This window comes from Polyodon spathula, chromosome 16, assembly GCF_017654505.1.
Source record: "Polyodon spathula isolate WHYD16114869_AA chromosome 16, ASM1765450v1, whole genome shotgun sequence".
NCBI classification, from domain to species: Eukaryota; Metazoa; Chordata; class Actinopteri; order Acipenseriformes; family Polyodontidae; genus Polyodon; species Polyodon spathula.
In genome coordinates this window covers 10,694,062-10,716,606 of record NC_054549.1, presented here as the reverse complement: position 1 = coordinate 10,716,606, position 22,545 = coordinate 10,694,062, and the positions used below count along the sequence as shown (strand labels likewise).

The 22,545-nt window shown below is 45.3% G+C and overlaps 4 protein-coding genes across 17 annotated transcripts in view; 3 read left to right on the top strand and 1 right to left on the bottom strand.

Annotated features, from left to right (window-relative positions):
- Nucleotides 1-307: 307 nt before the first annotated feature.
- LOC121329309 (aflatoxin B1 aldehyde reductase member 4-like) lies at nt 308-3,635 on the top strand. The gene is made up of 7 exons (XM_041274856.1): nt 308-559; nt 1,021-1,208; nt 1,312-1,416; nt 1,802-1,898; nt 2,311-2,410; nt 2,600-2,729; nt 2,991-3,635. Exons 1-7 carry the CDS (start codon nt 355-357, stop codon nt 3,237-3,239), a joined length of 1,074 nt encoding a protein of 357 aa, XP_041130790.1. The 5' UTR covers nt 308-354; the 3' UTR covers nt 3,240-3,635.
- Nucleotides 3,636-3,704: 69 nt separating this feature from the next.
- LOC121329308 (mRNA turnover protein 4 homolog) lies at nt 3,705-7,864 on the bottom strand. The gene is made up of 8 exons (XM_041274855.1): nt 7,762-7,864; nt 7,180-7,238; nt 6,958-7,061; nt 6,208-6,289; nt 6,008-6,075; nt 5,479-5,630; nt 5,168-5,244; nt 3,705-4,831 (listed from the first exon to the last, which is right to left on the bottom strand). Exons 1-8 carry the CDS (start codon nt 7,787-7,789, stop codon nt 4,679-4,681), a joined length of 723 nt encoding a protein of 240 aa, XP_041130789.1. The 5' UTR covers nt 7,790-7,864; the 3' UTR covers nt 3,705-4,678.
- A 167-nt stretch (nt 7,865-8,031) lies between these two features.
- LOC121328564 (ER membrane protein complex subunit 1-like) lies at nt 8,032-18,140 on the top strand. 2 transcript variants are annotated; one of them, XM_041273316.1, is made up of 23 exons: nt 8,032-8,158; nt 8,493-8,620; nt 9,231-9,296; nt 9,672-9,765; nt 9,965-10,093; nt 10,355-10,481; nt 10,795-10,950; nt 11,298-11,465; nt 11,638-11,709; nt 11,958-12,056; nt 12,241-12,337; nt 12,632-12,748; nt 13,055-13,063; nt 13,380-13,579; nt 13,754-13,903; nt 14,044-14,205; nt 14,323-14,442; nt 14,562-14,699; nt 15,229-15,402; nt 15,964-16,174; nt 16,453-16,537; nt 16,842-16,971; nt 17,334-18,140. In XM_041273316.1, the coding sequence occupies exons 1-23, from the start codon at nt 8,067-8,069 to the stop codon at nt 17,511-17,513; spliced, it is 2,904 nt and encodes a 967-aa protein (XP_041129250.1). In that variant the 5' UTR covers nt 8,032-8,066; the 3' UTR covers nt 17,514-18,140. The 2 variants fall into 2 exon arrangements, with proteins under 2 accessions (XP_041129250.1, XP_041129252.1); XM_041273318.1 differs by lacking the exon at nt 13,055-13,063.
- A 1,320-nt stretch (nt 18,141-19,460) lies between these two features.
- The window catches only part of LOC121328558 (E3 ubiquitin-protein ligase UBR4-like), a 49,385-nt gene continuing 46,300 nt past the window's right edge, over nt 19,461-22,545 (top strand). For all 13 annotated transcript variants that reach the window (XM_041273289.1, XM_041273300.1, XM_041273299.1 and 10 more), the window contains exons 1-5: nt 19,461-19,610; nt 20,747-20,844; nt 21,094-21,197; nt 21,450-21,579; nt 22,217-22,356. In XM_041273289.1, coding sequence (XP_041129223.1) covers nt 19,486-19,610; nt 20,747-20,844; nt 21,094-21,197; nt 21,450-21,579; nt 22,217-22,356 — 597 coding nt within the window. In that variant the 5' untranslated portion in view covers nt 19,461-19,485. The remainder of the gene's footprint in view (nt 19,611-20,746; nt 20,845-21,093; nt 21,198-21,449; nt 21,580-22,216; nt 22,357-22,545) is intronic.

The window sequence follows — 22,545 nt, the reverse complement described above, 5'->3', positions numbered from 1 at the left end:
AACTGTACGAAACAGCGTCACTGTGACTGCGTCCTTCACAACCACGACAAACCGACTAATGCGGGCCACTACTAACAAGTGACAGGCTACCAAGCTGTTACTGCAGAGCAGTGTTTGTATAATATTAGGCATAGTGTTCTTCTGCCCTCTTCTGGACAAATGTAACATTGCATAAGATTGCTTGAATAATGAAGGTACGGTCTAAAACAATAATGCGGAGGATGGTCAGAAAACACGTTTTATGTTTGTCAGAGCAGAATGGATTGAGAAGTCCATGCTTGAAATGTTGGATCAATGTTTCACAGGAGGCTTTTATCACCCGGACTCAAACTCGCACCTCACAGCCTGCGCACCATGTCGTCTCCCGGGTCGACCCAGTCGAAACTCCCAGTGACTCTGCTGGGAAGCATGGCTTTCGGGGGGCGCGCAGACGCGGATACCAGCGCTGCCATGGTGCGCGCTTTCTTAGAGCGGGGACACAGCGAGGTGGACACAGCGTACACGTACGTGGAGGGACAGGCAGAGACCGTCATTGGGGGAATGGGATTACCCAAGACAGGTAAAGCAGTACAGAAAGAAACAAAGTTGCAAAGTTCAAAAATAAACTGTTAGTGCATGTGCTTGTTGTTCATGCAAACGTCAAGCATGAAAAGATTTTGTTTTCAGAAACGTTGTTAATGTAGTTAAACAGCGAATGCATTGATTGCTTTATTCTATTGGTGCACTTTTATTGTAGTGTATCGTTAATCATTTACCCAGTTTGCAATTACAGTAAAACTTTCATTATCCAACCCCCAGTTATCCGAACACCTTTATTATCATGACAGCCCGCTGTTGACCTGTCCTCTTTTGTGCAGTGCACGTCTGCCCGTTTGCAATGAAAGTAAGGTTTTCAGCCCTCAATCTCTAGCATCTGTTGAGTAGTGCTCAGTCTACAAATGTTCTCAAAAGCACTTTCCTGCAGGATCACATGGTGCCAGCGCTGCAATTTCCATGTGTCTCATTGTTACAAACCTGCAGTTAAAATCGCCACCAAGGCCAATTCCTGGGACGGCAAGACGCTGAAGCCAGAGAGCATCCGCTCTCAGCTGGACACCTCTCTGAAGAGACTGCAGATCCAGACCGCCGATATCTTCTACCTGCACGCTCCCGACCACGAGAACCCCGTCGAGGACACGCTGCGAGCCTGCCACGAGCTGCACAGGGAGGTATGAGGACAAGGGGCGCTCGCTCGCCCTCTCACTCCCTCCTCATCTCAGTACTGCACACAGGGAGCTGTTTCTAATACAAGCTGTTTTCCTGATTTTAAAGGGCAAGTTTAAAGAGCTTGGCCTGTCCAACTATGCCTCCTGGGAAGTGGTTGAAATCTCTTGCATCTGTGAACACAACGGCTGGATTCGGCCCACCGTTTACCAGGTGAGTGGTTTGTGAGAGGAGCTTTATCGTTTCGCTTGGGGGGACGCACACATTTGTGTGCAGGATGCTCACGTTCCTGGCCGTGTTTATTCATTTGTCGTTCACTCACGCAGCTCCAAGTTTTCAAGCTTTCTGCTTTCCCATCACTTTGTCCTTTTCTTTTTTTGCACCCGTACTTAACGATCGTGAACCAGCTGCTCTTGCCCAGACACACTCGCCAAGGAAGAATGAACTTGCATCACTTGGCTGTTGATTGTGCATGTGAAAGAACAGCAGGCAGACAGGTGGAGGTGTACACAAACGCGCTGTGGGATGTATACCTGAGCTGGGCGACACCTCTGTGACACTGGAGCAGAGCCTGTTTGACACTGCCCTCTTCCTCCAGGGAATGTACAATGCCACCACTTGTCAGGTTGAGACAGAGCTGCTGCCTTGTCTGAGGTATTGCGGAATGAGGTTCTACTCCTATAACCCTCTGGCCGGTACGCTGCTATGAGACGTCACTTCCAGAAATACCACCCACGCTGTTAACAGTACCAGCAACAAACAGTGGACCAGCTTCAAGAAAGCATATGTTTAGAAGTACACCCTCAGCAACCTTCTGAAAGGCACTGGAAGGTTTTTAAGCAAGCTGGAGAATGCATTGAATTTTGTTTTAGAGCTGCAGTTTAATACTCTAGTATGAGCCATGTCTACCTCAGTACCTGTATTCACTTACACTGGGATAGTCCTTATTAAAGATACACTGAATGCATTCTAGGTCCCGGCATCATGAAACAACAGAACAGTACGAGTTAGAATGAAAGATCCCCAAAACAACTATTTCAGTAGACCGAGGGAATGCAGAGGGTTAAAAAGTCATTGCAACCTTAATTGTATTTTCTCTTCTTATAGGTGGGTTACTTACGGGGAAATACAAATTTGAAGACAAGGACAACTCGCAGCCGTCTGGCAGGTTTTTTGGAAACGACTGGGCAAAAGCGTACAAGGCGAGGTAATGTCTCTGCCACCTGCCTAGCGCAGGGTGCTTTAAGATACAAGCTGGTTTTCATTATTGGATTTGATTCCTCCTCTGGGTGTGTCATGTGAACAGAGGTGGATGGGGAGAGAGCAGGAAAGCTAAGATACCCTAGTAGTATACACAGAGCTGCAAAGTAAGCATTAAACTCTTCAATTGCTATAGGTACTGGAAGAAGCACCATTTCCAGGCAATAGATCTCGTGAAGAATGCTTTGCAGGCAGCGTATGGTTCCAGCAAGCCCACAATGACCTCGGCAGCCCTGCGCTGCCTGTACCATCACTCCCAACTTCAGGTAAGCTCCTAACATTAACCCCCCCAGCGTCAGGAAAGCCTAGTGTCTCTTCCAGTTCTTACTGGAAAGGAGTACCCTCTTACCATTGCACTGCGTCTGCCTGCCAGTATCAGAGAGAGGTATTAATGGAATTTGAATACGATGCTGTGTCTAATCACACACGCTGTAAATGAAGCCAGGCAGAACGCTCTCCAGTCAGGGTGTCCTCGATCCCTGGAGAGCGTGGCGGTCGTGTAACTGCGCCTGCCTCTCTTCGGACAGGGCGAGCGTGGCGACGGCGTGATCCTGGGCATGTCTACCATGGAGCAGCTGAAGCAGAACCTGGCCGCCATGGAGGAGGAGCCGCTGTTGCCCAGCGTGGTGGAGGCCTTCGGGCAGGCCTGGGACCTGGTGGCACACGAACGCCCCAACTACTTCCGCTACACCAGAACAGGTCACACCGCTAACGGGAACTTCGTATACAGGGTAGGAGTTTGTCTTCCCAAGCGCATCGATGTAGAAATTCTGTAACTTTACAACAATTACACGTGTCACGCTTTCAGAGACCCTGGGCTTGGGCTAGTTTACAGTACCTACGCTAACGCTAGTCCACGATTAGGGCTAATCTGGGCTTGACAAGACAATATTGTGTTTCATTTAAGTAAGATTTATTGGGGTTGGGTTTGTTTTATTTACTGCTTTCAGGACTCGCGTCCGTAAAGGCAATAGCTAACTTTTAAAAAAAAAAATTCTTTACAGCTTATGACAGGTATTACTTGATTTAAATATTGTCGCTAACATGTTTTGGTTTGTCCTCAATGAGGCTACTAATTCTCCTGTCAGGTGTGTGTGTATATACACACACACACATTCTTAATGCTCCAAAAACTTATATAAAAAGATTACACAACACATTTTCCATGACCCCAAAATAATTGTTGAGAGAATAAAGTACAGCAGAAAATCCTGAAAATGTATTTCAAATAAAAACATTTAAAAGGTTCTCATTGAGTTTATTGGTGCTGTTTTAATTGGCGAACTGATAACTGGTTCGAGTTGCTTTCTCACAGCTTGTGAAAAGAGAAATATGTTGCAAACACTCCCTGTACTGTACATTTACATCCACTTTCACAAAACCTGATTACCTTGAAATACCTATATCACGTGGTTCCATATTAACGCTAAACAGGAGCCTGTGAAACTAGAACCATTATACAATAAGTATACCCACAACAAACATTTCCATTTGTTTCAGTTTTACAAAGTCCTGTGGGCTGCAGTCCATTCCAGTGTGGGTGAAGACTCTCCAGCCCTGCCTGTAGATTAACTAGCGGAGAACCCATCCACACTCTGGCTTACTCGACAGTAAATCTGTTACCTGTTAGTGTATCCAAACTTTACCCTGAGCAGTAGCAATCCTTTCATTAATCGTGTTGCTAAAGATCATGTATTATATAAATATGAATCACGTTCATAGTGAGTTCCGGGTAACGTGGGTGTAACGCGGCACTGTTGTTCTGGTTTGTGTCCCCGACATAACTTGAGATCTGAAAGAGATTCTCTTATTATTAACCTAAAGACAGATTTCCAGTTCTGCAGCCATCATTCGCACAAGCTGCAACTGCAAACTCAAAAGTGTAAAAAAAAAAAAAAATAATAATAATTACAGAAAGAAAACAAACAAGGCTGGCAGTCGTTAAATTCAGCTGCTCCAGATAACCTCAGATCAGGATCAGTAACGGTGAACTATAAAAACAACTGTGCCGTGTACTGAAACTACACTCAGACACAGTGTGACGGACCAGTCTGCAGGACACGGTGCTCATGAGCAATGCAATCAGTCCAACAGAAGGGGACTTTATCTTCTTACATAAAAAAATCAGAATGGTTTTCAGAGAGCACTGACAACCAAGTATTTTGCAGCCCAGGTGGCACGCGTTGGGTGTTTTAAATACAGTCTTTATTGCATCTTATTCATCGTCTTCCTCCTCTGCGTCATCCATTTCCTCCTCCTCCTCCTCCTCCACTCCCTCCTCGCTCATCTTCTCAAACTCCCCAGACTCCGCGATCCACATGCAGCTAACCAGCACCTTGAACTCAGCCATCTTGATCCCAAAGAGTTTCTGTAAGATGGGGGACAGCAACAGAACAAACACTGGAGGACGGCAAACTGGGCAGCTGTTGCAGCAGATCAATTCTGCACTACTGTGTCAAATGATTCCAGTCAAAAAAGTGTTAATAGTGACTGTATTATTATCTTGAACTATTAAACTGTTCTGGATTTAGAAATACTAAAAGAAACTTAAATTCAGTTGCAAACGTTTCGACTAGAAGCCTTTCTCAAAATCAATCAATGAAATAAAGCATCTACAAATTAAAAGTATTACTGACACCTATTTAGGTCATATTGTAAACTATTAACAAATAAGAGCCAAGTGGTATAAAATATATGAACTCACCAGAATCCGAGCCTGTTCAGGGGTCAGGACATCCCCTTCCTTACACACCACATGATCCGACAACAGCGTCACCACCCCTGCAGGCAGAGCGAATCAAAGCACAGAGTAAGCACCAGCACTCTCCAAAGAAAAACACAAGGCTTTCTGAATTAGAGGGCTCTAGTCACAAAGCTTTAAACTCACGCACTGCTTACAGAGGGATTCACGATTCAGGTTTGTTGTTTAAGGTATTTAACACCACCAATGTTAAACTCCACTGCAGCAGTACAGTGGCAGATAAACAGTGGCTGTCTCTGTTCCAGTTCTGTTACCTTTCTTCAGCGCCGTGGGCAGTCCCAGCTGCCTGAGCTGTGGCTCCATGGAGTGAGGAAACTGCTCTAAGGGCCCTTCATCCAGAGTCACTGCCAGGCTGGCCTTGTTCCCGGACCGGGCGAAGTCCATCTCCTTAAACTGGCTGAAATGCCTGCAGCAAGGGGGGTGAGAGGCACCCTTTTAAAACCAGGTGAACACACAGCATCCCTCTGCACTCTGCACATGGCACGCAGATACAAAAAGACGTGCTGATCTGAACACATGCAGGATGCTCCTCAGCCCAGTATTGAGAGAGGGGCAGATCTCAATCTCTTTCAATTAAACAGTGCTTTACTTTTTACTTTTTTTACATACTTTTAAGGACTAACAAAATATCTTAAAAGAGGCTGCCATGCACCATCAAGAGATGTTTTGTAAACTATTTTAGTGCTCGTATCTGGCTCTGCCACTGTGTGTCGTGTTAGCCTGGTTAAGATGCAGATTCAGTCTTGCACAATGCATAAGTCCTCCTGGTCAACCCATACTTACTCCTGGACTTCCTCTTTTGTTTTGTTGGTGAACAGCAGACCAACTTCACCTTTTAGGTACTTGCTGACCTAACAAAAAAACAAAGGGAGAAGAAAACCCATTGCAGTTAAACCTCATCAAATTCTTTAATTCTGACAAGAACTGTAATGCTGGCACCCAGGTTGAAGAGGCAGCACACAAACTGGGTTAGCAGCAAATACCTTGTGTAGATTGTCCTTGTACTCGTCTGCATGGCCCTTTCCCAAGGCAATCATCATGACTTTGTTTTTCCCAAAGAAGAACCTAACAAGAGAGCAAAGCGTAGGAGCCGGCAGGAGTTACCACAGGGATAAAGACACAGGGGCCTCTAATATTACTGCATGAAAATACAGCTTGAATGCACTGCAGAGAAGCAGAGACTGACAGAACAGATTAGGAGACTATAATGACGTCTCTTTCCCTACAAACCCATCAGTGTTGCTGTGTCCTGGAATACATCAGCTCTGGTGTCAGGGGCTCAGATCTGATGACCAATTCCGTACACCAATGAAGCTCTGTTGGTAGCAGCTTGACCATGAGGCACAGACACAGTGTTCCATGCCGCGCTGTTTTCCCATGGCTACCTGACAAGGCTGGACCAGAGGGAACTTCTTTCCCTGTGAACTGGTCAGCTGCCTTTGAGCCACACTGATATAATAACACAGCAATGATATTCCAGGGCCGGTTTTTCAAAACATAATCTGGATAACAGCGATGCAGATTTTGTAATCCTACATTTTGTGATTGAGATTATTTTATTTAATCATAATTATTTGTAAAACGAATAATAGTTATCCAGCACTGACATTTGCTGAAAGAGACTGATCGAAACTCTCCCGATCAATCTCGATCACAAAAGCCAGATCACTGTTATCCAGATTAAAGGTTTTGAAAGCCGGCCCCTGACGGTTCAGTCCAACACCCGGCCTCACCTGCTGTGTTTCCATGCAGTCCGAATGTCTTTTAACCTGTTATTCCTCATGTTCGCAACAGAGAAGATGAAGATGTGTCTGTACGTGTCCACACATTTCCGTAGCTGGAAAGAAAGTCAGCGATAGCAGATCAGGGAGATGCGCCAACCAAACAAACACACAAGCGGTCACATGCTGTTAGATGCAGTATCATTTGTAAACTTAATAAAAAATGATACCAACCTCTTCAATTAAATTCTGTTTGGATTCTAACCCTTTCTTGGTCGTTTTAGTTAAAGTGACTGAAATGAAAAAAACACACAAATAACATCGATTACCGCAAACATTTCTCTGTGGATGCGTTTTAAAAAGCTACACGACGATGCTAGTTTACTACCTACTGCAACATCAAAAACAACATTGTTTTATTATCTTTTTTATTAGTATTTATTTACAAGTATTTTGTCTTGCGATCTGTACAATCCATTTACTCCCCACTAGATCATCAAGCATCACACCGCATCACAGAGCGTACTGACCGGCTCCAGTTTCTGTGTGCCTGGTTGGTACAATAAAGGCACAGAAGTGTGGTTCTGCAATCTTGGTAAAATAACTTACAGTAATTATTCTGAAATGAGTTTAGTGGACCTGGCTGCAGCAGCACACGCGTAACGCGTGACAAACTAACCCGTCTCAAGCAACGTGTTGCACCGTGTTTATCTACAGGACTGTGCCACATACACTGGACAAATCATCTGACAAGGCAAGTCTCCAATTCCACAATAAAACAACGCTTTTTAACAAAAACAATCATTTCAAACTCACTTTTCTTGTCCCTCTTTGATTTCGGCATGGCTATCACGTTGTGCTTCTGCCTTTCACAGGACCCCGAACCAGAGCAGACCAGCACACTGCCTAGCGATAAATACGTAAAGAAATAAAGAAATAAAACGGTCGCTAATGTGTAATATTTGCCCTATATTGAAAAGCTAAAATGCACATTTTGTAATATTTATAGGTGCGTTTAGAGTAATTCTGTACTGGCGCGTTCGCGGTCCTATTCATTTCGCTGTCGTCCTTCAGCGTTATGCACCGGTGGATTGTGGGCTAGTGGAGGTCTGCTCGCAGTCATGGCTGCCATGGTGAATTGGTTAGTCTTTCTCTTCGGGTTGGTTTGCCTGTCCGCGGCTGTCTTTGAGGATCAGGCGGGCAAATTCGACTGGTGAGTAATTCTAGCAAGGACTGAGGAATGAGACTGGAGGCTGGGCACGGAGAATAGCCTCACGGAAAGACCTTTGCTCTGCTGTTGTGAATGAATGGCAGGACTGATATAGGGACACCAGCACAGTATATTTTATAGCTGTCCCTGTCCCGGCTTGCCGTTCTGAAACGCTGACTGTAAGACATTGTGTCAGACAGCATCGTATATGTTTAACACAGACTGTCTCCGAATCGCAGCCGCTCAGATGTACTCCGTTGTTATTGTGTGCCTTGCATACAAAGCGAGTGTCCGTCTGACCAGTGATATTAACCTGCCGCCTTCTTTTCATTTGCAGGAGGCAGCAGTATGTAGGGAAGGTCCAGTTTGCATATTTCGACTCGCAGACACAGGCTTCCAAAAAACTCCTGGTGGCCACAGAACAGAACGTCATCGCTTCTCTCAATTCCAGGAATGGGGACATCAGTAAGTTACAGCAGCCCTTTATAAATCCTCTCAGTGCTGAAGCATTCGTGAACCACCCGAACTGACAGGCTTAGCAGTGTGTATACCTTGCAGTGTGTAGTTTTAATGCAGGGGTGAAAATAAGACTCCCATAGCACAGCAGTTTGATCCATTCCTGGTTTTACTATGAGTTTAATAAGACGCTCCCAAGCTTGTTATCTCTACACTGGGGCGAATCAAGCATGTAGTAAAACCTGGAATGGGTGAAACTGCTATGCAACTGGAGTCTCGTTTTCATCCCTGCAATGTGGATGCCTACACTTAATTCATGCATGTCTGGAATGGAAGGGAAATGTGTGATCCGTTTTAAGTTTGAGTTTAGTAGCTATAGGCTGCAGGCAACACTTGTGTGTCAAATTAACCTTGAATGGCTCATTCTGCACTCCAGTGGTGTCCTTTACATCCCTGAGATGTTCTCAAATGACATGCAAATTGCAGTTCAGTACATACAGCAAACGTGTACAGTCGCACCAAGGTATTTCAGTGAAGGCAGGGTGTTTTAAATGTGCTTTAGTGTGCTGGTCCCCTAGTAATGGGTCTCTTTTGTTAACACCACTTTCCTTTTCTTAAGTCTGGAGACAGGTGGACAAGACAGGACCTGAAGGGCACATTGACACCTTTCTGGTCCATGGGCAAGGTTCGTTTTGCCTTTGATCTTTGTTACGTGTTGTTGGCTTGTCCTGGTAATTATGAGAAGCTTCTCATCATGAAACTATAATGTGTTTTATATCATTTCATTGTTTTTCATGTTGGCTTGTGTTATGTGATGTGGCAGCTTATTAGTTACTGGAAGGAAGAATCAGCACGTTTTGTACACATTCAGATCAGAAATGCTTAGGTTGGAAGAGCTAAAGCAGAGAGATATGGTAACTAAAATGAAGCTGAGACATCTCCTAAGGAATACTCCTTTATTGGTGACTGCATAAAGGGGTGTGTGCAACAGAGACCGTTCTGAATCGACTTGGTTTTAAAATCATTTAAAGCCGGTTCAATCCTTGTTTTGTTCCCACAGATGCGATCACGGTGTCTGGCAATGGACGTCTGCTTCGATCCTGGGAAACCACCATTGGGGGCTTGAACTGGGAGACAGTGCTGGACACAGGCAGGTAGGGGCAGTTTAGTGTAATCGCCTATTTACTGCTGCAGCCGCTCCCATGGTTTTCAGTAAACCTGGGTCTTGTGTCATGTTTGTTTAGTTAGCTGTTTTTTTTTTTCACAAGGCGCTATTGTTTGGTTAGGTGCAAAGGGAAGAGTTCAGAGTAACGTTTTAATCTCAGGCACTTTAAAAGCTGTTGTTGTTTTCAGTTTCCAGTCTGCTGGTTTTGTCGGGGTGCAGGATTCAGTGAAGTACGTAGCTATCCTGAAGAAAACTGCCATCTCCCTTCATTACCTCTCCAACGGGCATCAGAAATGGGTGGAGAGTTTACTAGACAGGTAGAGGAAAAAAAAAAAGTATGTGTATTATTGTTGTGCTGCTTAATGAACAGTATTCCCATGTATCTCTAGTACTTCTAAAGACCAGATTTCACAATCTCTATTTTTGTTACTAACTTGTTTGTGTCTAATATGTGAAGTGCCAGTTTCCCATTTCCAACTATCTTATTGAAACTTGTTCTGTTAGCCACATCCAATGTGTTTTTAAAAGCTGAATCGACGCAAGCCTGTCTGATGGAGAAGTGTGTGTCTTTCTGGCAGCGAGACGGTTCAGTATGAGGTGGTTTACTCGGGAGGGAGTGGGTTGGTCTCTGTGCTGGGAGTGGTCCCACACTCACACCTCACTATTACAACCTACAATCTGGAGGATGGAAAGATCATGAAGCAGGTAAGAACCTCACAATGATGCAGGGATGGAAATAAGACTTCATTAGCCACAGTGTATAGGTAGCAAGCTCAGGGGTGTCTTGTGAAAACCAGGATTGGATCAAACTGCTATGCAATGGGAGTCTTCCATCCCTGTGATGTGCTTCAGCTTGGATGGACAAGAAATCACGCTGCTGGCAATCCAGTTGTATTATGCTGGGTGGTGTGGTATGTTGTGCAGTGGTCTATCTAGGATGATGGTGTATTGTGTGTGTGTGTGTGTGTGTGTGTGTGTGACTCAGTGTGCTGTTATTGTATCGGATGCCCCTGTGCAGGTGTCTGTGGAAGCCCTCTGGCTGGAGAGTCTTAAGCCGGGCTGTGCTGTGGTCAGGGATGGGGTGCTGGTGTGTGCTGACCCAGCCAGCCGCTCCCTGTACACCCTGAAGCTGGAGGAGGAGCACGAGCAGGAGATGAGACAGGTGCTACTGCAGGTAACAGCCCTCTACTCACCCCCCAACTCCAATCCATAGAACAGCAAGACACTCGGAAGTCATGCAGACAAGCATTTTGGCTACTGCAGGCATTTACACTGGTAAAGGTGTCAGATTTGACTACAGTATTTGACTCCACTGTTGAAGTCTAATTAGAGTTCAGCTGGCCTTTGTTTGAGATTTTGAACCACGCAGACTAATGCACAAATTCAATAAATTCAATAAATTTGATAAGAATTAAGTAGAACGTATTGAATGGTTTTGATTGTAATCCTTTGGCGAGATCATTCAAACTACATTGTAATTGCTTGCAATCGGTGTGGCTCACAAGGTGTTGTTTTTTGCAGTCTCTAGATGTGGAGTTGTCCGATGGTTTCCAGCCTCACGTCTTGGCCACCCAACCCAGCCCGGCTCAGCACCCCAATGCGGAGTTCTTCCTGCAGCTCGGCCCTGATCACCACATCCTGCTGCAGCTGGGGGATGACGCCATCGCCCCTCTGCGGGACTTCCAGCAGGTAAACCAGAGAGCAGGGCCTCTCACCACATGCAGGATAAAACTCAGCTACACGTCCTAATGAAAAGGCACTCAGGAATGTAGAGATGGAAAGCTGGGGTTTAAAAAATTAAAAAAAAGCAATTTAAGGGTACCTGTAGACCTGTGTGTAACCCCATCGGTCTTTCTCGCAGGCTCTTCTGGTATCTTTTGCTACAACTGGAGAGAAAACGGTGGCGGTCGTCATGTCGCCTAAAAATGAAACGGTAAGTCTCACAGCGGTGCATTGAGTTGCGCGGTTTCCTGTTAAAGAAAGGAAAATGAAACCACGTGTAACCTTGCCACTTTGCACCAGTCTCCCTGTCCAGTGATTGTTGTTTTGTTCTCATGTCCTGGATTGCTATTAACTGTGCAATGCACGCTGATACGCTTCTCTGCTTTCCCTGCACAGTGTCTGTCTTGCAGTAACACCTGCAGTAAATCAGTACTCTGTGTGCTTGGTTTTGCTCAACAGGCCTACAGCATCAACCTGTTCTCAGCAGATTCAGGGCGGAGACTGCTGGAGACGACCACCACCTTTAACCATGACCCCAGTGGTGGGAAACCTGAGAGGGTGAGTCAGAACTGGCACTAACCCTTTAGTATGGTGGTTGACGTTCTCTTCATTATCACAAGGTTTACAACAAGGTTGGTACGGTCGGTGTGTGTGTGTGTGTGTGTGTGTGTCTGTTCAAAAACTATCTTCAACAGACCTAGTGTTTAGATGTTTCTGACCTTGCATATTCTCTTCATCCCAGCTCTGTGTTCATGCGTTCCTGAAGAAAGATGATTCGGTTGGGTACAGGGTGTTGGTACAGACTGAGGACCATGCTCTGATCTTCGTACAGCAGCCAGGTAGGGAAGCCCTGGCACACTGACAGAGCAACGCTGCGCTGTGGGGGGCTTTCAAAAGCTCGGCACTGCAGTCCAAGTTCTGAGCAGTGATGATGATTCCTCAAGCCCGCTAGTCTGAAAGACACAGCGAGGTGGAGGAGGAGGTATTCCTTATTTGTCTGCTTTGTGCCCGTTCCTCAGTTCTCTTCGTTTATTTTCAGTTTGCTTTAGTATCTTTAGCTGGAATACAGTGTGTGTCACTTTGTGTTTTGAAGGAAGCTGTTCAGCAGGTGAAGTGTTGCATTGTGTTTCCAGGGAGGGTCCTGTGGATCCGGGAAGAGGCTCTGGCTGAGGTGGTTACCATGGAGATGGTGGATCTGCCTCTCACCGGGACACAGGCTGAACTGGAGGGAGAGTTTGGGAAGAAAGCAGGTAAAGGACTTGCTCTAGGTTTGCGTCAGTGTGGTTCTGGAGGAAAGGAGTGGGGTGGCGGGTGACAGCTAGTAAACGGTTCACAGCACTTCAGCTGCGCAGTTGCTGTATCCTTCGCTCTCTTGTAGCTGGTTTATCTCTTGCATGACGAGTGAAACCCGTTTCACTTTGCGTGCCGTGGCTTTCACTTTAAAATCGGACTTTAGATCTGTCTGATCATCTTGCTGAGGTTTTGCCTCGCCTGTTGTGTCTTTGGTCTGTTTACTGATTGATTTTACTGCTTCTTAACGCTGCACGTGGATCCAGCCATTCAAGGTAAAACTTTTTTTTTTTCATTTAAGTTTGCACTGAAGACAGCCGAAATTCAAGGATACAACACCCTGCTTTTGAAGATGTATTCTTGAATCTGTTTATAGTAGGGGTCTTAATAAATTATATATATTTAGTAAATGTTTGTTCAGGTAATTTAATTGTATAATGTATTTTCTTCACTTAGACATTTATCCTGGGAATCAGAATCCACCTCTTGTTTGCAGTGTAGCCCGGTCCCATGTCGTATGCCTTACGCCCTGTTCCTCTGAACCCTGTCTCCGCTCCCATGCTGATCTGGGCTGCTTGTGGTTCCCTGCAGATGGCTTGCTGGGGATGGTGCTGAAGCGTCTCTCCTCCCAGCTCATCGTGCTGCAGTCCTGGATGGCGCACCTGTGGAAGATGTTCTGTGATGCCCGCCAGCCGCGCAGCCTGGTGAAGAACGAGGTCACCATCGAGACTCTGGCCCGGGACGAGTTTAACCTGCAGAAGATGATGGTCATGGTGACGGCCTCGGGGAAGGTGAGCAAGCTGGCTCTCAACAGGAGAGAATAGCATCTATTCATTCATCTAGAAACCAGGGGCCAATTCTAATTGAAATAGCAGTGACAGCAGAAATTGCAATTCCAATTCCAATGCTATTGTGTTCAATTACACAGTTTGTACTGAAATTGTCTCATTTCCTCCCTCCTGCAGCTCTTTGGTATTGAGAGCAGCTTTGGCACTATCCTCTGGAAACACTTCCTGCAGAAGGTGCAGCCTGGCTCCTCCTTCAAGCTGGTGGTGCAGAGAACGACCGCCCACTTCCCTCACCCCCCTCAGTGCACCCTGATTATCAAGGACAAGGTACCAAAGCACATTCCTGTGCCGTGCGCGGCCCATCTCACCTGGGGAGTGTCCCTTACAAAGCAGGCAGGATGGGTGGAGAGTGTAACGCCAATTCAATCAAGCAGTCAGTCTTTATTGTATATGCCCTGTGCTTGCAGGACACCGGCTTGATCACTCTCCATGTCTTCAACCCTATTTTTGGGAAGAGGAGCCACATCACCCCACCCAGCCTGGGCCGGCCCATCCTGCAGTCCCTGTTGCTGCCCCTCATGGACCAGGACTACGCCAAGGTGCTGCTGCTCATCGACAACGAGTACAAGGTCAGAGACCCCTCCCACACCCCCAAGACTCCTCCCACACTCCTTTCCAGCTGGCTTACAAAGACTTTGAAGGAACCTACCGTGCTTGCAACTCACCCACACTTCCTTTCTCTGCAGGTCACGGCGTTCCCGTCCACCAAGCGCGTCTTGCAGCAGCTCCAGGAGATGGCCTCCTCGGTCTTCTTCTACCTGGTGGACTCAGACCAGGGGAAGCTGTCTGGCTTCCGGCTCTGCCGGGTAGGTTGCTAGGCTGGGGAGAGCACAATACTGACACCTGTAACTGTAGAATTTCCTCTTTTGCTTGGATGTTTTAACTTGAGCACCTAACTAGGCTCCCTGTATGCCTCCCCTTCCAGGACCTGACGACAGAGCTGATCTGGGAGGTGGTCATTCCCACAGAGGTGCAGAGGATCGTAGCGGTGAAAGGGAAGAGAGCCAATGAGCACGTCCATTCCCAGGGGCGTGTGATGGGGGACCGCAGCGTGCTCTATAAGGTACATGTCCCATTCATTCATACCAGAACAGCTCCAGCCCAGAGTGTCTCTTAATGTCTTATTGCTGGTTTCACAGAACCCAATCGGCTCCAATATTGGACTAACTTACTAAAAGAAACGTTCAGTCACACAGGTTTTGACCAATAAGTCTTTCTCCATGTTTTCAATCTGAGAAAGACTTACAGTCAAAACGTTAGTCATTTTAAATGTCATTTGTAATTGTATTTTACGATTATAGGTATACAGTCAGCTAGTTCAAGATTAGTGATCATGGGGGTTCTGTGAAAACCAGCTGATTTTAAGTTCACAAATCGACTTTTATGGGCCGTAGTAGAATAGCCCGCAACTCTGGATACTGTTTCCACAAACACGTCCGTTATGTCTTCTATTGCAGTCAGGGTCGCCCTTCTTTATCCATGTGGCCCCACTGTATCCAGCGCGTATGTTTACAGTTCCTGTGTGTGTGTTGAAATGAGATGTGTGTCTCAAGGGTTCTCTCCTGGTTGAATAATCACATCTGAATTTGCAGTACCTGAACCCAAACCTGCTGGCGGTGGTGACGGAGAGCAGTGACTTGCACCCAGAGCGCAGCTTCGTGGGGATGTACCTGATCGACGGGGTGACCGGGCGCATCATCCACGAGGCGGTGCAGAGGAAGGCACGCGGGCCCGTCTACTTCGTCCACTCTGAGAACTGGGTCGTGGTGCGTTCACCAGCTCCCTCTCGCTCGCCCTCAAACACATCCCTTTTCTGTGTGTGTGTGCGCACATGTGTGTAGGCTGCAGGAACGACCCTGGCAGTCCTGAGGAATGGGAGGGTTAGGGTTTATTTGCATGTGGTCTGCTTACTTGTGTGTCTAAAGCAAATCCATTCTATGATGCTCCCGTATTGTACAAGAAGTAAGTTGTGTGTTTTTTTTTATAATGGTGTTTAGAGCAGAAATGTAAATGTGTTTTGCATTTTTAAGATGGTAGCTTTCTTTGTGTAATATTCTACAGGGATGGAAATAAGACTCCTAATGCATAGCAGTTTCACCTAGTCCAGGTTTTACTATGAGCTGATTAGCCACGTTAGGTAAGGTGTGTCTTATTAAACACATAAAACCAATAATGGATCAGACTGCAGTGCAATGGGAGCCTCATTTCAGTTCTTCCCTGTAACATTGGAATATCTGTTCTGTGAATACCAGGAGAGGGATGATGATGATGATGTGGTAGTAATCTGTTAAACCAGTCGTCTTGTCCTTTCTCTCTCGGTCTCCCAGTATCAGTACTGGAACACCAAGTCCCGCCGGAACGAGTTCTCTGTGCTGGAGCTGTATGAGGGGACGGAGCAGTACAACAGCACGGCCTTCAGCTCTCTGGACCGGCCCCTGACCCCTCAGGTCCTGCAGCAGTCTTACATCTTCCCCTCCACCATCAGCCAGCTGGAGGCAACCATCACGGAGAAGGGCATCACCAGCAGGCACCTGCTGGGTGAGTTCAGTACCGAGCGCCCTGTCTCAGTTAAACAGGGAATGGCTGCTTGTTTAAAATAAACTACGTATCCCATTTATTATCTTCTGTGTTTAAAAAGAACATGCTGGGATACGTTCTTCACACACACACCCCGCACCCTCTCTCTTTCCTTGTTTAATAAATCACCTGTCCCTTCGTTGCTCAGTTTAGCTAAGGCGATGCTGATCAAGCACACTTTGATCACGCCTGCCTTGTTTTGTGTCAGTGAAAGCGTTTCCTTGCCTCCCGACACACAGTGGGATTGCCGTCCGGGGCCATACTCTCCTTGCCCAAGATGTTTCTGGATCCCAGGCGGCCAGAGGTGCCTTCAGAGCAGAGCCGGTGAGTCTGACCGGGTGCCCTGGTCTGGATATACAGTGTCTCAGTGCCAGGGGAGCGTTTAAAATGTATTTAATACACGTCTGTTTTCAATAACGGTTTGGGACAAATTTTGTGAAGGAATAATTTAGAGCACTGTCCACTTCTGTCTTGAAAGGGAGGAATACACAGTATAGCGATATTGTAATAGGGGTTGTAGCATGCATGAAGACTCCGCCCTGGGCATCCTTTGACTCTCGGTATGTGACTTTACCCAGACGGGATGCTCTACTGTTAATTAGGGACTGAAAAAGGCTTTGTTTTTCAGGGAGGAGAATCTGATTCCGTATGCCCCAGAAATACCAATTCGTTCCGAGTGGTTCATTAACTACAACCAGACTGTTTCCCGAGCAAAGGGGATCTACACTGCCCCCTCTGGTCTGGAGTCCACATGTCTTGTAAGTACCCACATCTGACTGATGTCCAGCACTTCCGTGCAAGCTGTCAGTTATTTCTCAGAGTTATGATCTGGTGGATAGACTTGGCATCACAATAAGACCTTTTAATTTTTTGTATTATGTCAGTATTGAATTAAATATGACAGCATGGTTAAAATAAATAAGATCGTAATTATTTGTGTTGCACCTAAGCACAGGAATACTAGTGCTAGTGGAATGGCATTGTTGGGCACGTGGGAGCCAGGACCGCACCTCATTGTAATCTTCTCCACAGTATAAAGAGAGCCCTTTCTGTCCCTGTGTACCCAGCAGCATGCTCATTCAGCAGCCTCTAGTCCTAACCCCTGTCTGTGTGCTCGCAGGTGGTGGCGTACGGCCTGGATATCTATCAGACGCGGGTGTACCCCTCCAAGCAGTTCGACGTGCTGAACGACGACTATGACTACATGCTGATCAGCAGTGTCCTCTTCGGACTGGTCTTTGCCACCATGATCAGCAAGAGGCTGGCTCAGGTCAAGCTGCTGAACCGTGCCTGGCGGTAAGAGAGAGCTGGAGCCAGACCTCCACCCAGCGGAGCACCACCCTCCCATTACTTTACACTGGCCGCTTCCCAGGGCTACTGATGGTCCAGATCGTTTTCCATTTCAGCTGGTCCAACCTGCTTTTAAAAACCCCTCCTATAGAAGGTCCTCCTCTAATCGCTGTAAATATGTGTTTCAATGTCAAGATACAAATATAGATACAAAGACCACCCATAAGCATCAGTTACCCTTTTTTACAGTTGATATAATCAGGGTTATTTTGAATCTGCATGGATTTCCAATGAACAATACAAAGTTATTGTGAGGTTCCTAAATATGTCCTATATAGATTTAGTGTGTGTTTTGATTTAGGTTTGAAAGAAATGCAGAGAGAGGTTTTATTTAGGACCCAGCTGAAACAAAACAAAAAAAACTGGACCGTTGGTTTTCCCTGGGGGCCAGCCACTAATTTAAGAGAAGAAACTGAAGCTGCTCAGCCTGTACCTGAGGACCCAGCAGCCCGCTCATCAACTAGGAATGAGCAGCAGTGGAATCACACTTGCACGCCACAGAAAAAAAAATTCTTAATCATCACACAGGTTATGGCACCCAGCAATGTGATTTGGATGGATCTCAACATTTTTTTTTTAAATAAAAATAATGATTTTCTTTTATTTCATGAATCCCCCCCCCCCCTCCCCCTTGTTTATTGTAAACACACCATTATCTTTACTTAATTAACTGAAATCAGTGTGTAATGTGGATGGGGAAAGGGTATTTATTGTTTAATATATGTCATGTAACTTCTACATCCTACAGCTAGTCAACTAGCAATTGTATTCTTATTGAGATAAGAAATTGGCTCGGCTAAAGTAGCTTGGAATACCAGACAGGTTGTATTACCATGGTAACACCACTTTAAAATATTGCTTTAGACTGCCAGTTTAAAAAGAATAATGTGAAGTATTTCAAGGCTTGGTATATAGTTTTGTATGTTGTTGTTGTTTTTTCCCCCTTCCACTGATAAAGGCCTGTAGGACGTGTAAAATAAATGAAACACAGAGGTGGTGGTGATCTCAGAAGAGTTTGTTTGCCTTTCTTTTGAAATGTAATTAAGAAACTCCTTGTTCAGGTCTCATTGGTGGGTTGCTTGCTGTCTTGATAATGAAATGGTTACAGCAGTGGAGATTGACTGTTAACAGGCACAGGGTTAGCCTGACCAAGTTACAACACGTTGTACCAAACCTTCAGGTGTGTAATCTTATCAGCAGGGTAAGTGGCTTTGCACTCCCTGTCCAACGAAGAGGCTATTCCATTGAAGAGGTGTATTTCTATTAAAAATATGTTCAAATTAAGCTGTTGAATGCAATGATATCGTTACTGACCTCTGAAGGGCAACTGTCCATCACCCCCCCCCCCCCTTTTTGTAAAGAATGCATTGTTGTCAGATACTTTTTTTTTTGGGGGGGGGGGGGGCTTACTGATCTTTTTAAGAGTGAATGAAATGCCTGTTTTTAATTTGCAATGGGATCAGGACTGTATTGTAATGATTTCATAAGCAGCCCTTTGGACTGAAGGCACTAAATAAAGATTTAACTTGAGAACAACTGAACTTGTATATATTTTTTTAAAAAACACAATTCCACAATGTATGTCTGTGTCTTATTTAGTAAATTCCATGTCTCTTACAACTACCACTGTGTGCGCATACTGTCCAGCATACATTATGCTGAAAGGTAAGAAGAGAGAAGGTTGCAGGAATCCTAAGCTTCAATTTCCTAAATCGGTGTGGTTTTGTTTCTGTGTCTATGGCAGTAAATGCAATAAGATGCTAATAATAATACGAGTAAAACAGACAAGGACACCAAAATGTGTCGTCATCAGCAAACATTTTTCACGGGACGAGTTGAAAATGACGTCACTTCCTGCGGTCTCGGCGGCTGCGTTTACATCACTTCCTTGCTGGGATTGGCTCATCACACAGGATCTCGAAATGGCGTCGAGTGGAGGCGATGGAGAAGCCGAGTGGACTGCCGCCGTCCGCCCTCTCTTAGCAGCCTCTTACACGGCTTTCGAGACCAAGGAGCTGCCGCAGCTGCTCGGCTCCATCGTGAGCAGGTGAGGGCCGGCCCAGCCGCGGGTTTGCGCTGTGTTTATGCCGAGGAAAGGGGGCTGTTTGTGGGAGAGCTGGCAGTAGACTCGAGCAGATTGTGCTTTATCATCAGGCCGGAGAGGGGAGGGTGCTTCATTAAACTAAGAGACAGCTGTCCGCTTCAGCTGAAACACACTGCTCTCTCTCGGGCTGTATTTAGCAGGTGTTAAAGTATACAAATATCGCAACTGGAAAATCAATAATGATACAGTAAAACCGTTCTGCTCGTTTGCTTGTCTCCCGAGAAACTGTCAGTGTCCGTGGCGTTTAACACTGTATGTGTGTTCTGTGTTCGTGTTGACATCCTGGGTGCAAAGAATGAATTGTGTGCAAAACTCGATTAATACCAGTATCCCAGGTCAGGGTTGTTAGATTAATCAGAGAACACAATATTCACATTAGTATTAAGGGCGACCATATACAGGTTGGCAAGGGTGGTGGTTGTTGTTGTTGTTTTTTTTTCTTCTATTATTATTATTATTATTATTATTATTATTATTATTATTATTATTATTATTATTCAAATCAATTAAATGTTATATTCTAGATAGATTTTAAAGCCGCTGGACTCTGTTTATTGAAACAGCAAGTTATGTCAGACGTCATTGTGAAAGCACTGTCCGTGTTTATGAAACTATGTGCTGATTAGGTTTCGTTTCTTGGTAAACATGTCAGGGACAGTGTAAGAAGTGTATCGAGCCAGTATGAAATCTACAGGCATTTTGTGGTTTCTTTATAGAGGTGCAAATTATACTGCCACAGTAAGAGCCGCCTCTGACAGGCAGACACCTAAAATATATCACTTACGGTTTTGTAAAACGAACAGGTCTTCCAATGAGAAGCAGATATATGGCAAGCCAAATTATGAATTTAGTGCTGTTTCAAAATATTTAAAGATGTCGCTAAATAAGAGATCTGAAACACATTTTGAGATATTTATAAAATGTATTGGGTACCTCTATGTATTTTCAGTAATGCTTCCATTGCAACAAATGCTTTGCAGTATGGAACCTTATTATAACAGTATACACATACTGAGCAGTTTTGCTTATAAAATATATTTTAGTTTGCTCACTTCTCTCCTCGTTGATTTCATTTTCAGTGAATCTCAGATTTTGCACCATGACAAACAATATGAGCCATTTTACTCCTCGTTTGTGGCCCTCTCTGCACATTACATCACCACAGTGTGTGGCCTGAGTAAGTAGTTTTCTTTTGTAACTGAAGTAGAGCTGAGAAGAGGGAGGGTTCAGGATATCTCAATTACAGAATGTGGTTCACAGCATAAAACACTAATGTTTAAATGTCCAGATTTAGCATGGCAAGGCATCTTTGTTCTATCTCTTAAATAGGGCTCCTAAACCTGAGCTGTGCATTGGGCGAACGTTTTTGTCTGTTTCTTTTTCAGCTGCTTAGAAAATGAACGTGTACAAATGTTCTTATTTCCAGTTCCCAGGAATCAGTTGCTGTCTGTGACAGCAGCCTGTAAAGTTTTGATTGAGTTCTCTCTGATGCGACTGGAGAATCCAGATGAAGCATGTGCTGTGTCACAGGTGAGCAGAATGTATTCAGCTCTGTCTCCGGCAGTTAATAATCTGACTCGAAGCACATGTCTGTGCCAAGTCTAATAATAAGTTGAACAGCGTGCTCTTATTAAATCACAAGCTGTGTATTTTGAAAGCTCTAATGACTCTTCTGTTGCTGAGGTGCTTCTGGATCCAAGACAATTTGAGTTTGAAGTCAAACTACTGAGTAGCACTCAATTGCTATCCTTGCAGTTGACTCATCTGCTTTCCTTCTCTCAGAAACACCTGATCCTTTTAATAAAAGGCCTGTGTACTGGCTGCAGCCGACTGGACAGAACAGAGATCATCACCTTCACTGCGATGATGAAATCTGCCAGACTGCCTCAGACGGTCCAGACGCTCTCAGACGGTAATGCATCTAAATACACCAGGGCTTTGTTCAGCATCGGGTGATGCTGCGTGCTAAACGCATGGAAAACAGATTGAAAAGGAAATGTTTGTCTAGCCTAAGAAGTTGGTCAATACTACTTCTGCTCTGCTGGTCGGGTTTAAGGTGGTTTTTTTTTTTGGTTTTTTTGCATGCTTTTGATGTGGAGACATAATGGTGCATATTAAAAAAAAAAAAAAAATTAGTTAATGCTGCCCTGAGCTGATTTGAGTACCAGAATCTAATTGAACTGTCACAGTTGAATTGATTTGGCATGCAGAAGGCACACAGGTCAAGGCAGAGACCAGAGCGAGTGTTTTTCTGGCTGTGTGCCCTGATGCGTGCATCACTTTGCATGCTGATGGTGTGTATGCTTCATTTACCTTAAACAGCGTCAGACATCAGAATTATGCTTTGCACACCTCTGGCTGAGAAAGTATAAGCTCAGCTTTGGGATGGGGTGGGGGGTGGGGACGACTCCAAGAGGTGGAAGCTGAAAAGCTCAGTTGGCTGCCTAGTCGAGAGCTTTGGTAGCAGAGCCGCAGTTGCAAATAGTGAGAATCTGCTCACAGAATGCTTTAAGAGTTGTTGTATGAGCTGCTGATTGACTGTCTCTCAGTGGAGGACCAGAAGGAACTGCCCTCCCCAGTCAATCCTGAAATGAGACAGAAGGAAGTACAGATGAACTTCTTCAATCAACTGACTTCGGTCTTTAACCCTGACGTGAACATGCTTTCTGCCCCTTCATCACAGACTCAGGTCAGTGCTTCAGCGTTGCCCTCATCATTGTCAGGGTTGGGGTCAGTCCCTTTTTTTCAATTCCAATTTCTTTTTAAAATCAATTGCCAGTTCCAATTCCCAATCTCTTTTAATCAATTCCAGCACACCATTGATCACAATTGCAATTAGCGGTATTCTGTTAAAAAGAGCTTCTTGCTGTGACAAGAG

What these genes read in the sequence shown, in the direction of transcription:
- LOC121329309 (XM_041274856.1), top strand. Translation starts at nt 355, where the DNA reads ATGTCGTCTCCCGGGTCGACCCAGTCGAAACTCCCAGTGACTCTGCTG. An exon ending in AATGGGATTACCCAAGACAG is followed by an intron (nt 560 to 1,020) that starts GTAAAGCAGTAC and finishes ACAAACCTGCAG; the next exon opens with TTAAAATCGCCACCAAGGCC. An exon ending in GCCACGAGCTGCACAGGGAG is followed by an intron (nt 1,209 to 1,311) that starts GTATGAGGACAA and finishes CTGATTTTAAAG; the next exon opens with GGCAAGTTTAAAGAGCTTGG.
- LOC121329308 (XM_041274855.1), bottom strand. Translation starts at nt 7,789, where the DNA reads ATGCCGAAATCAAAGAGGGACAAGAAAA. An exon ending in ACTGCATGGAAACACAGCAG is followed by an intron (nt 6,290 to 6,957) that starts GTGAGGCCGGGT and finishes CTCTCTTGTTAG; the next exon opens with GTTCTTCTTTGGGAAAAACA. An exon ending in GCCCACGGCGCTGAAGAAAG is followed by an intron (nt 5,245 to 5,478) that starts GTAACAGAACTG and finishes CTCTGCCTGCAG; the next exon opens with GGGTGGTGACGCTGTTGTCG.
- LOC121328564 (XM_041273316.1), top strand. Translation starts at nt 8,067, where the DNA reads ATGGCTGCCATGGTGAATTGGTTAGTCTTTCTCTTCGGGTTGGTTTGC. An exon ending in ACTCTGAGAACTGGGTCGTG is followed by an intron (nt 15,403 to 15,963) that starts GTGCGTTCACCA and finishes TCGGTCTCCCAG; the next exon opens with TATCAGTACTGGAACACCAA. An exon ending in CACCAGCAGGCACCTGCTGG is followed by an intron (nt 16,175 to 16,452) that starts GTGAGTTCAGTA and finishes CCCGACACACAG; the next exon opens with TGGGATTGCCGTCCGGGGCC.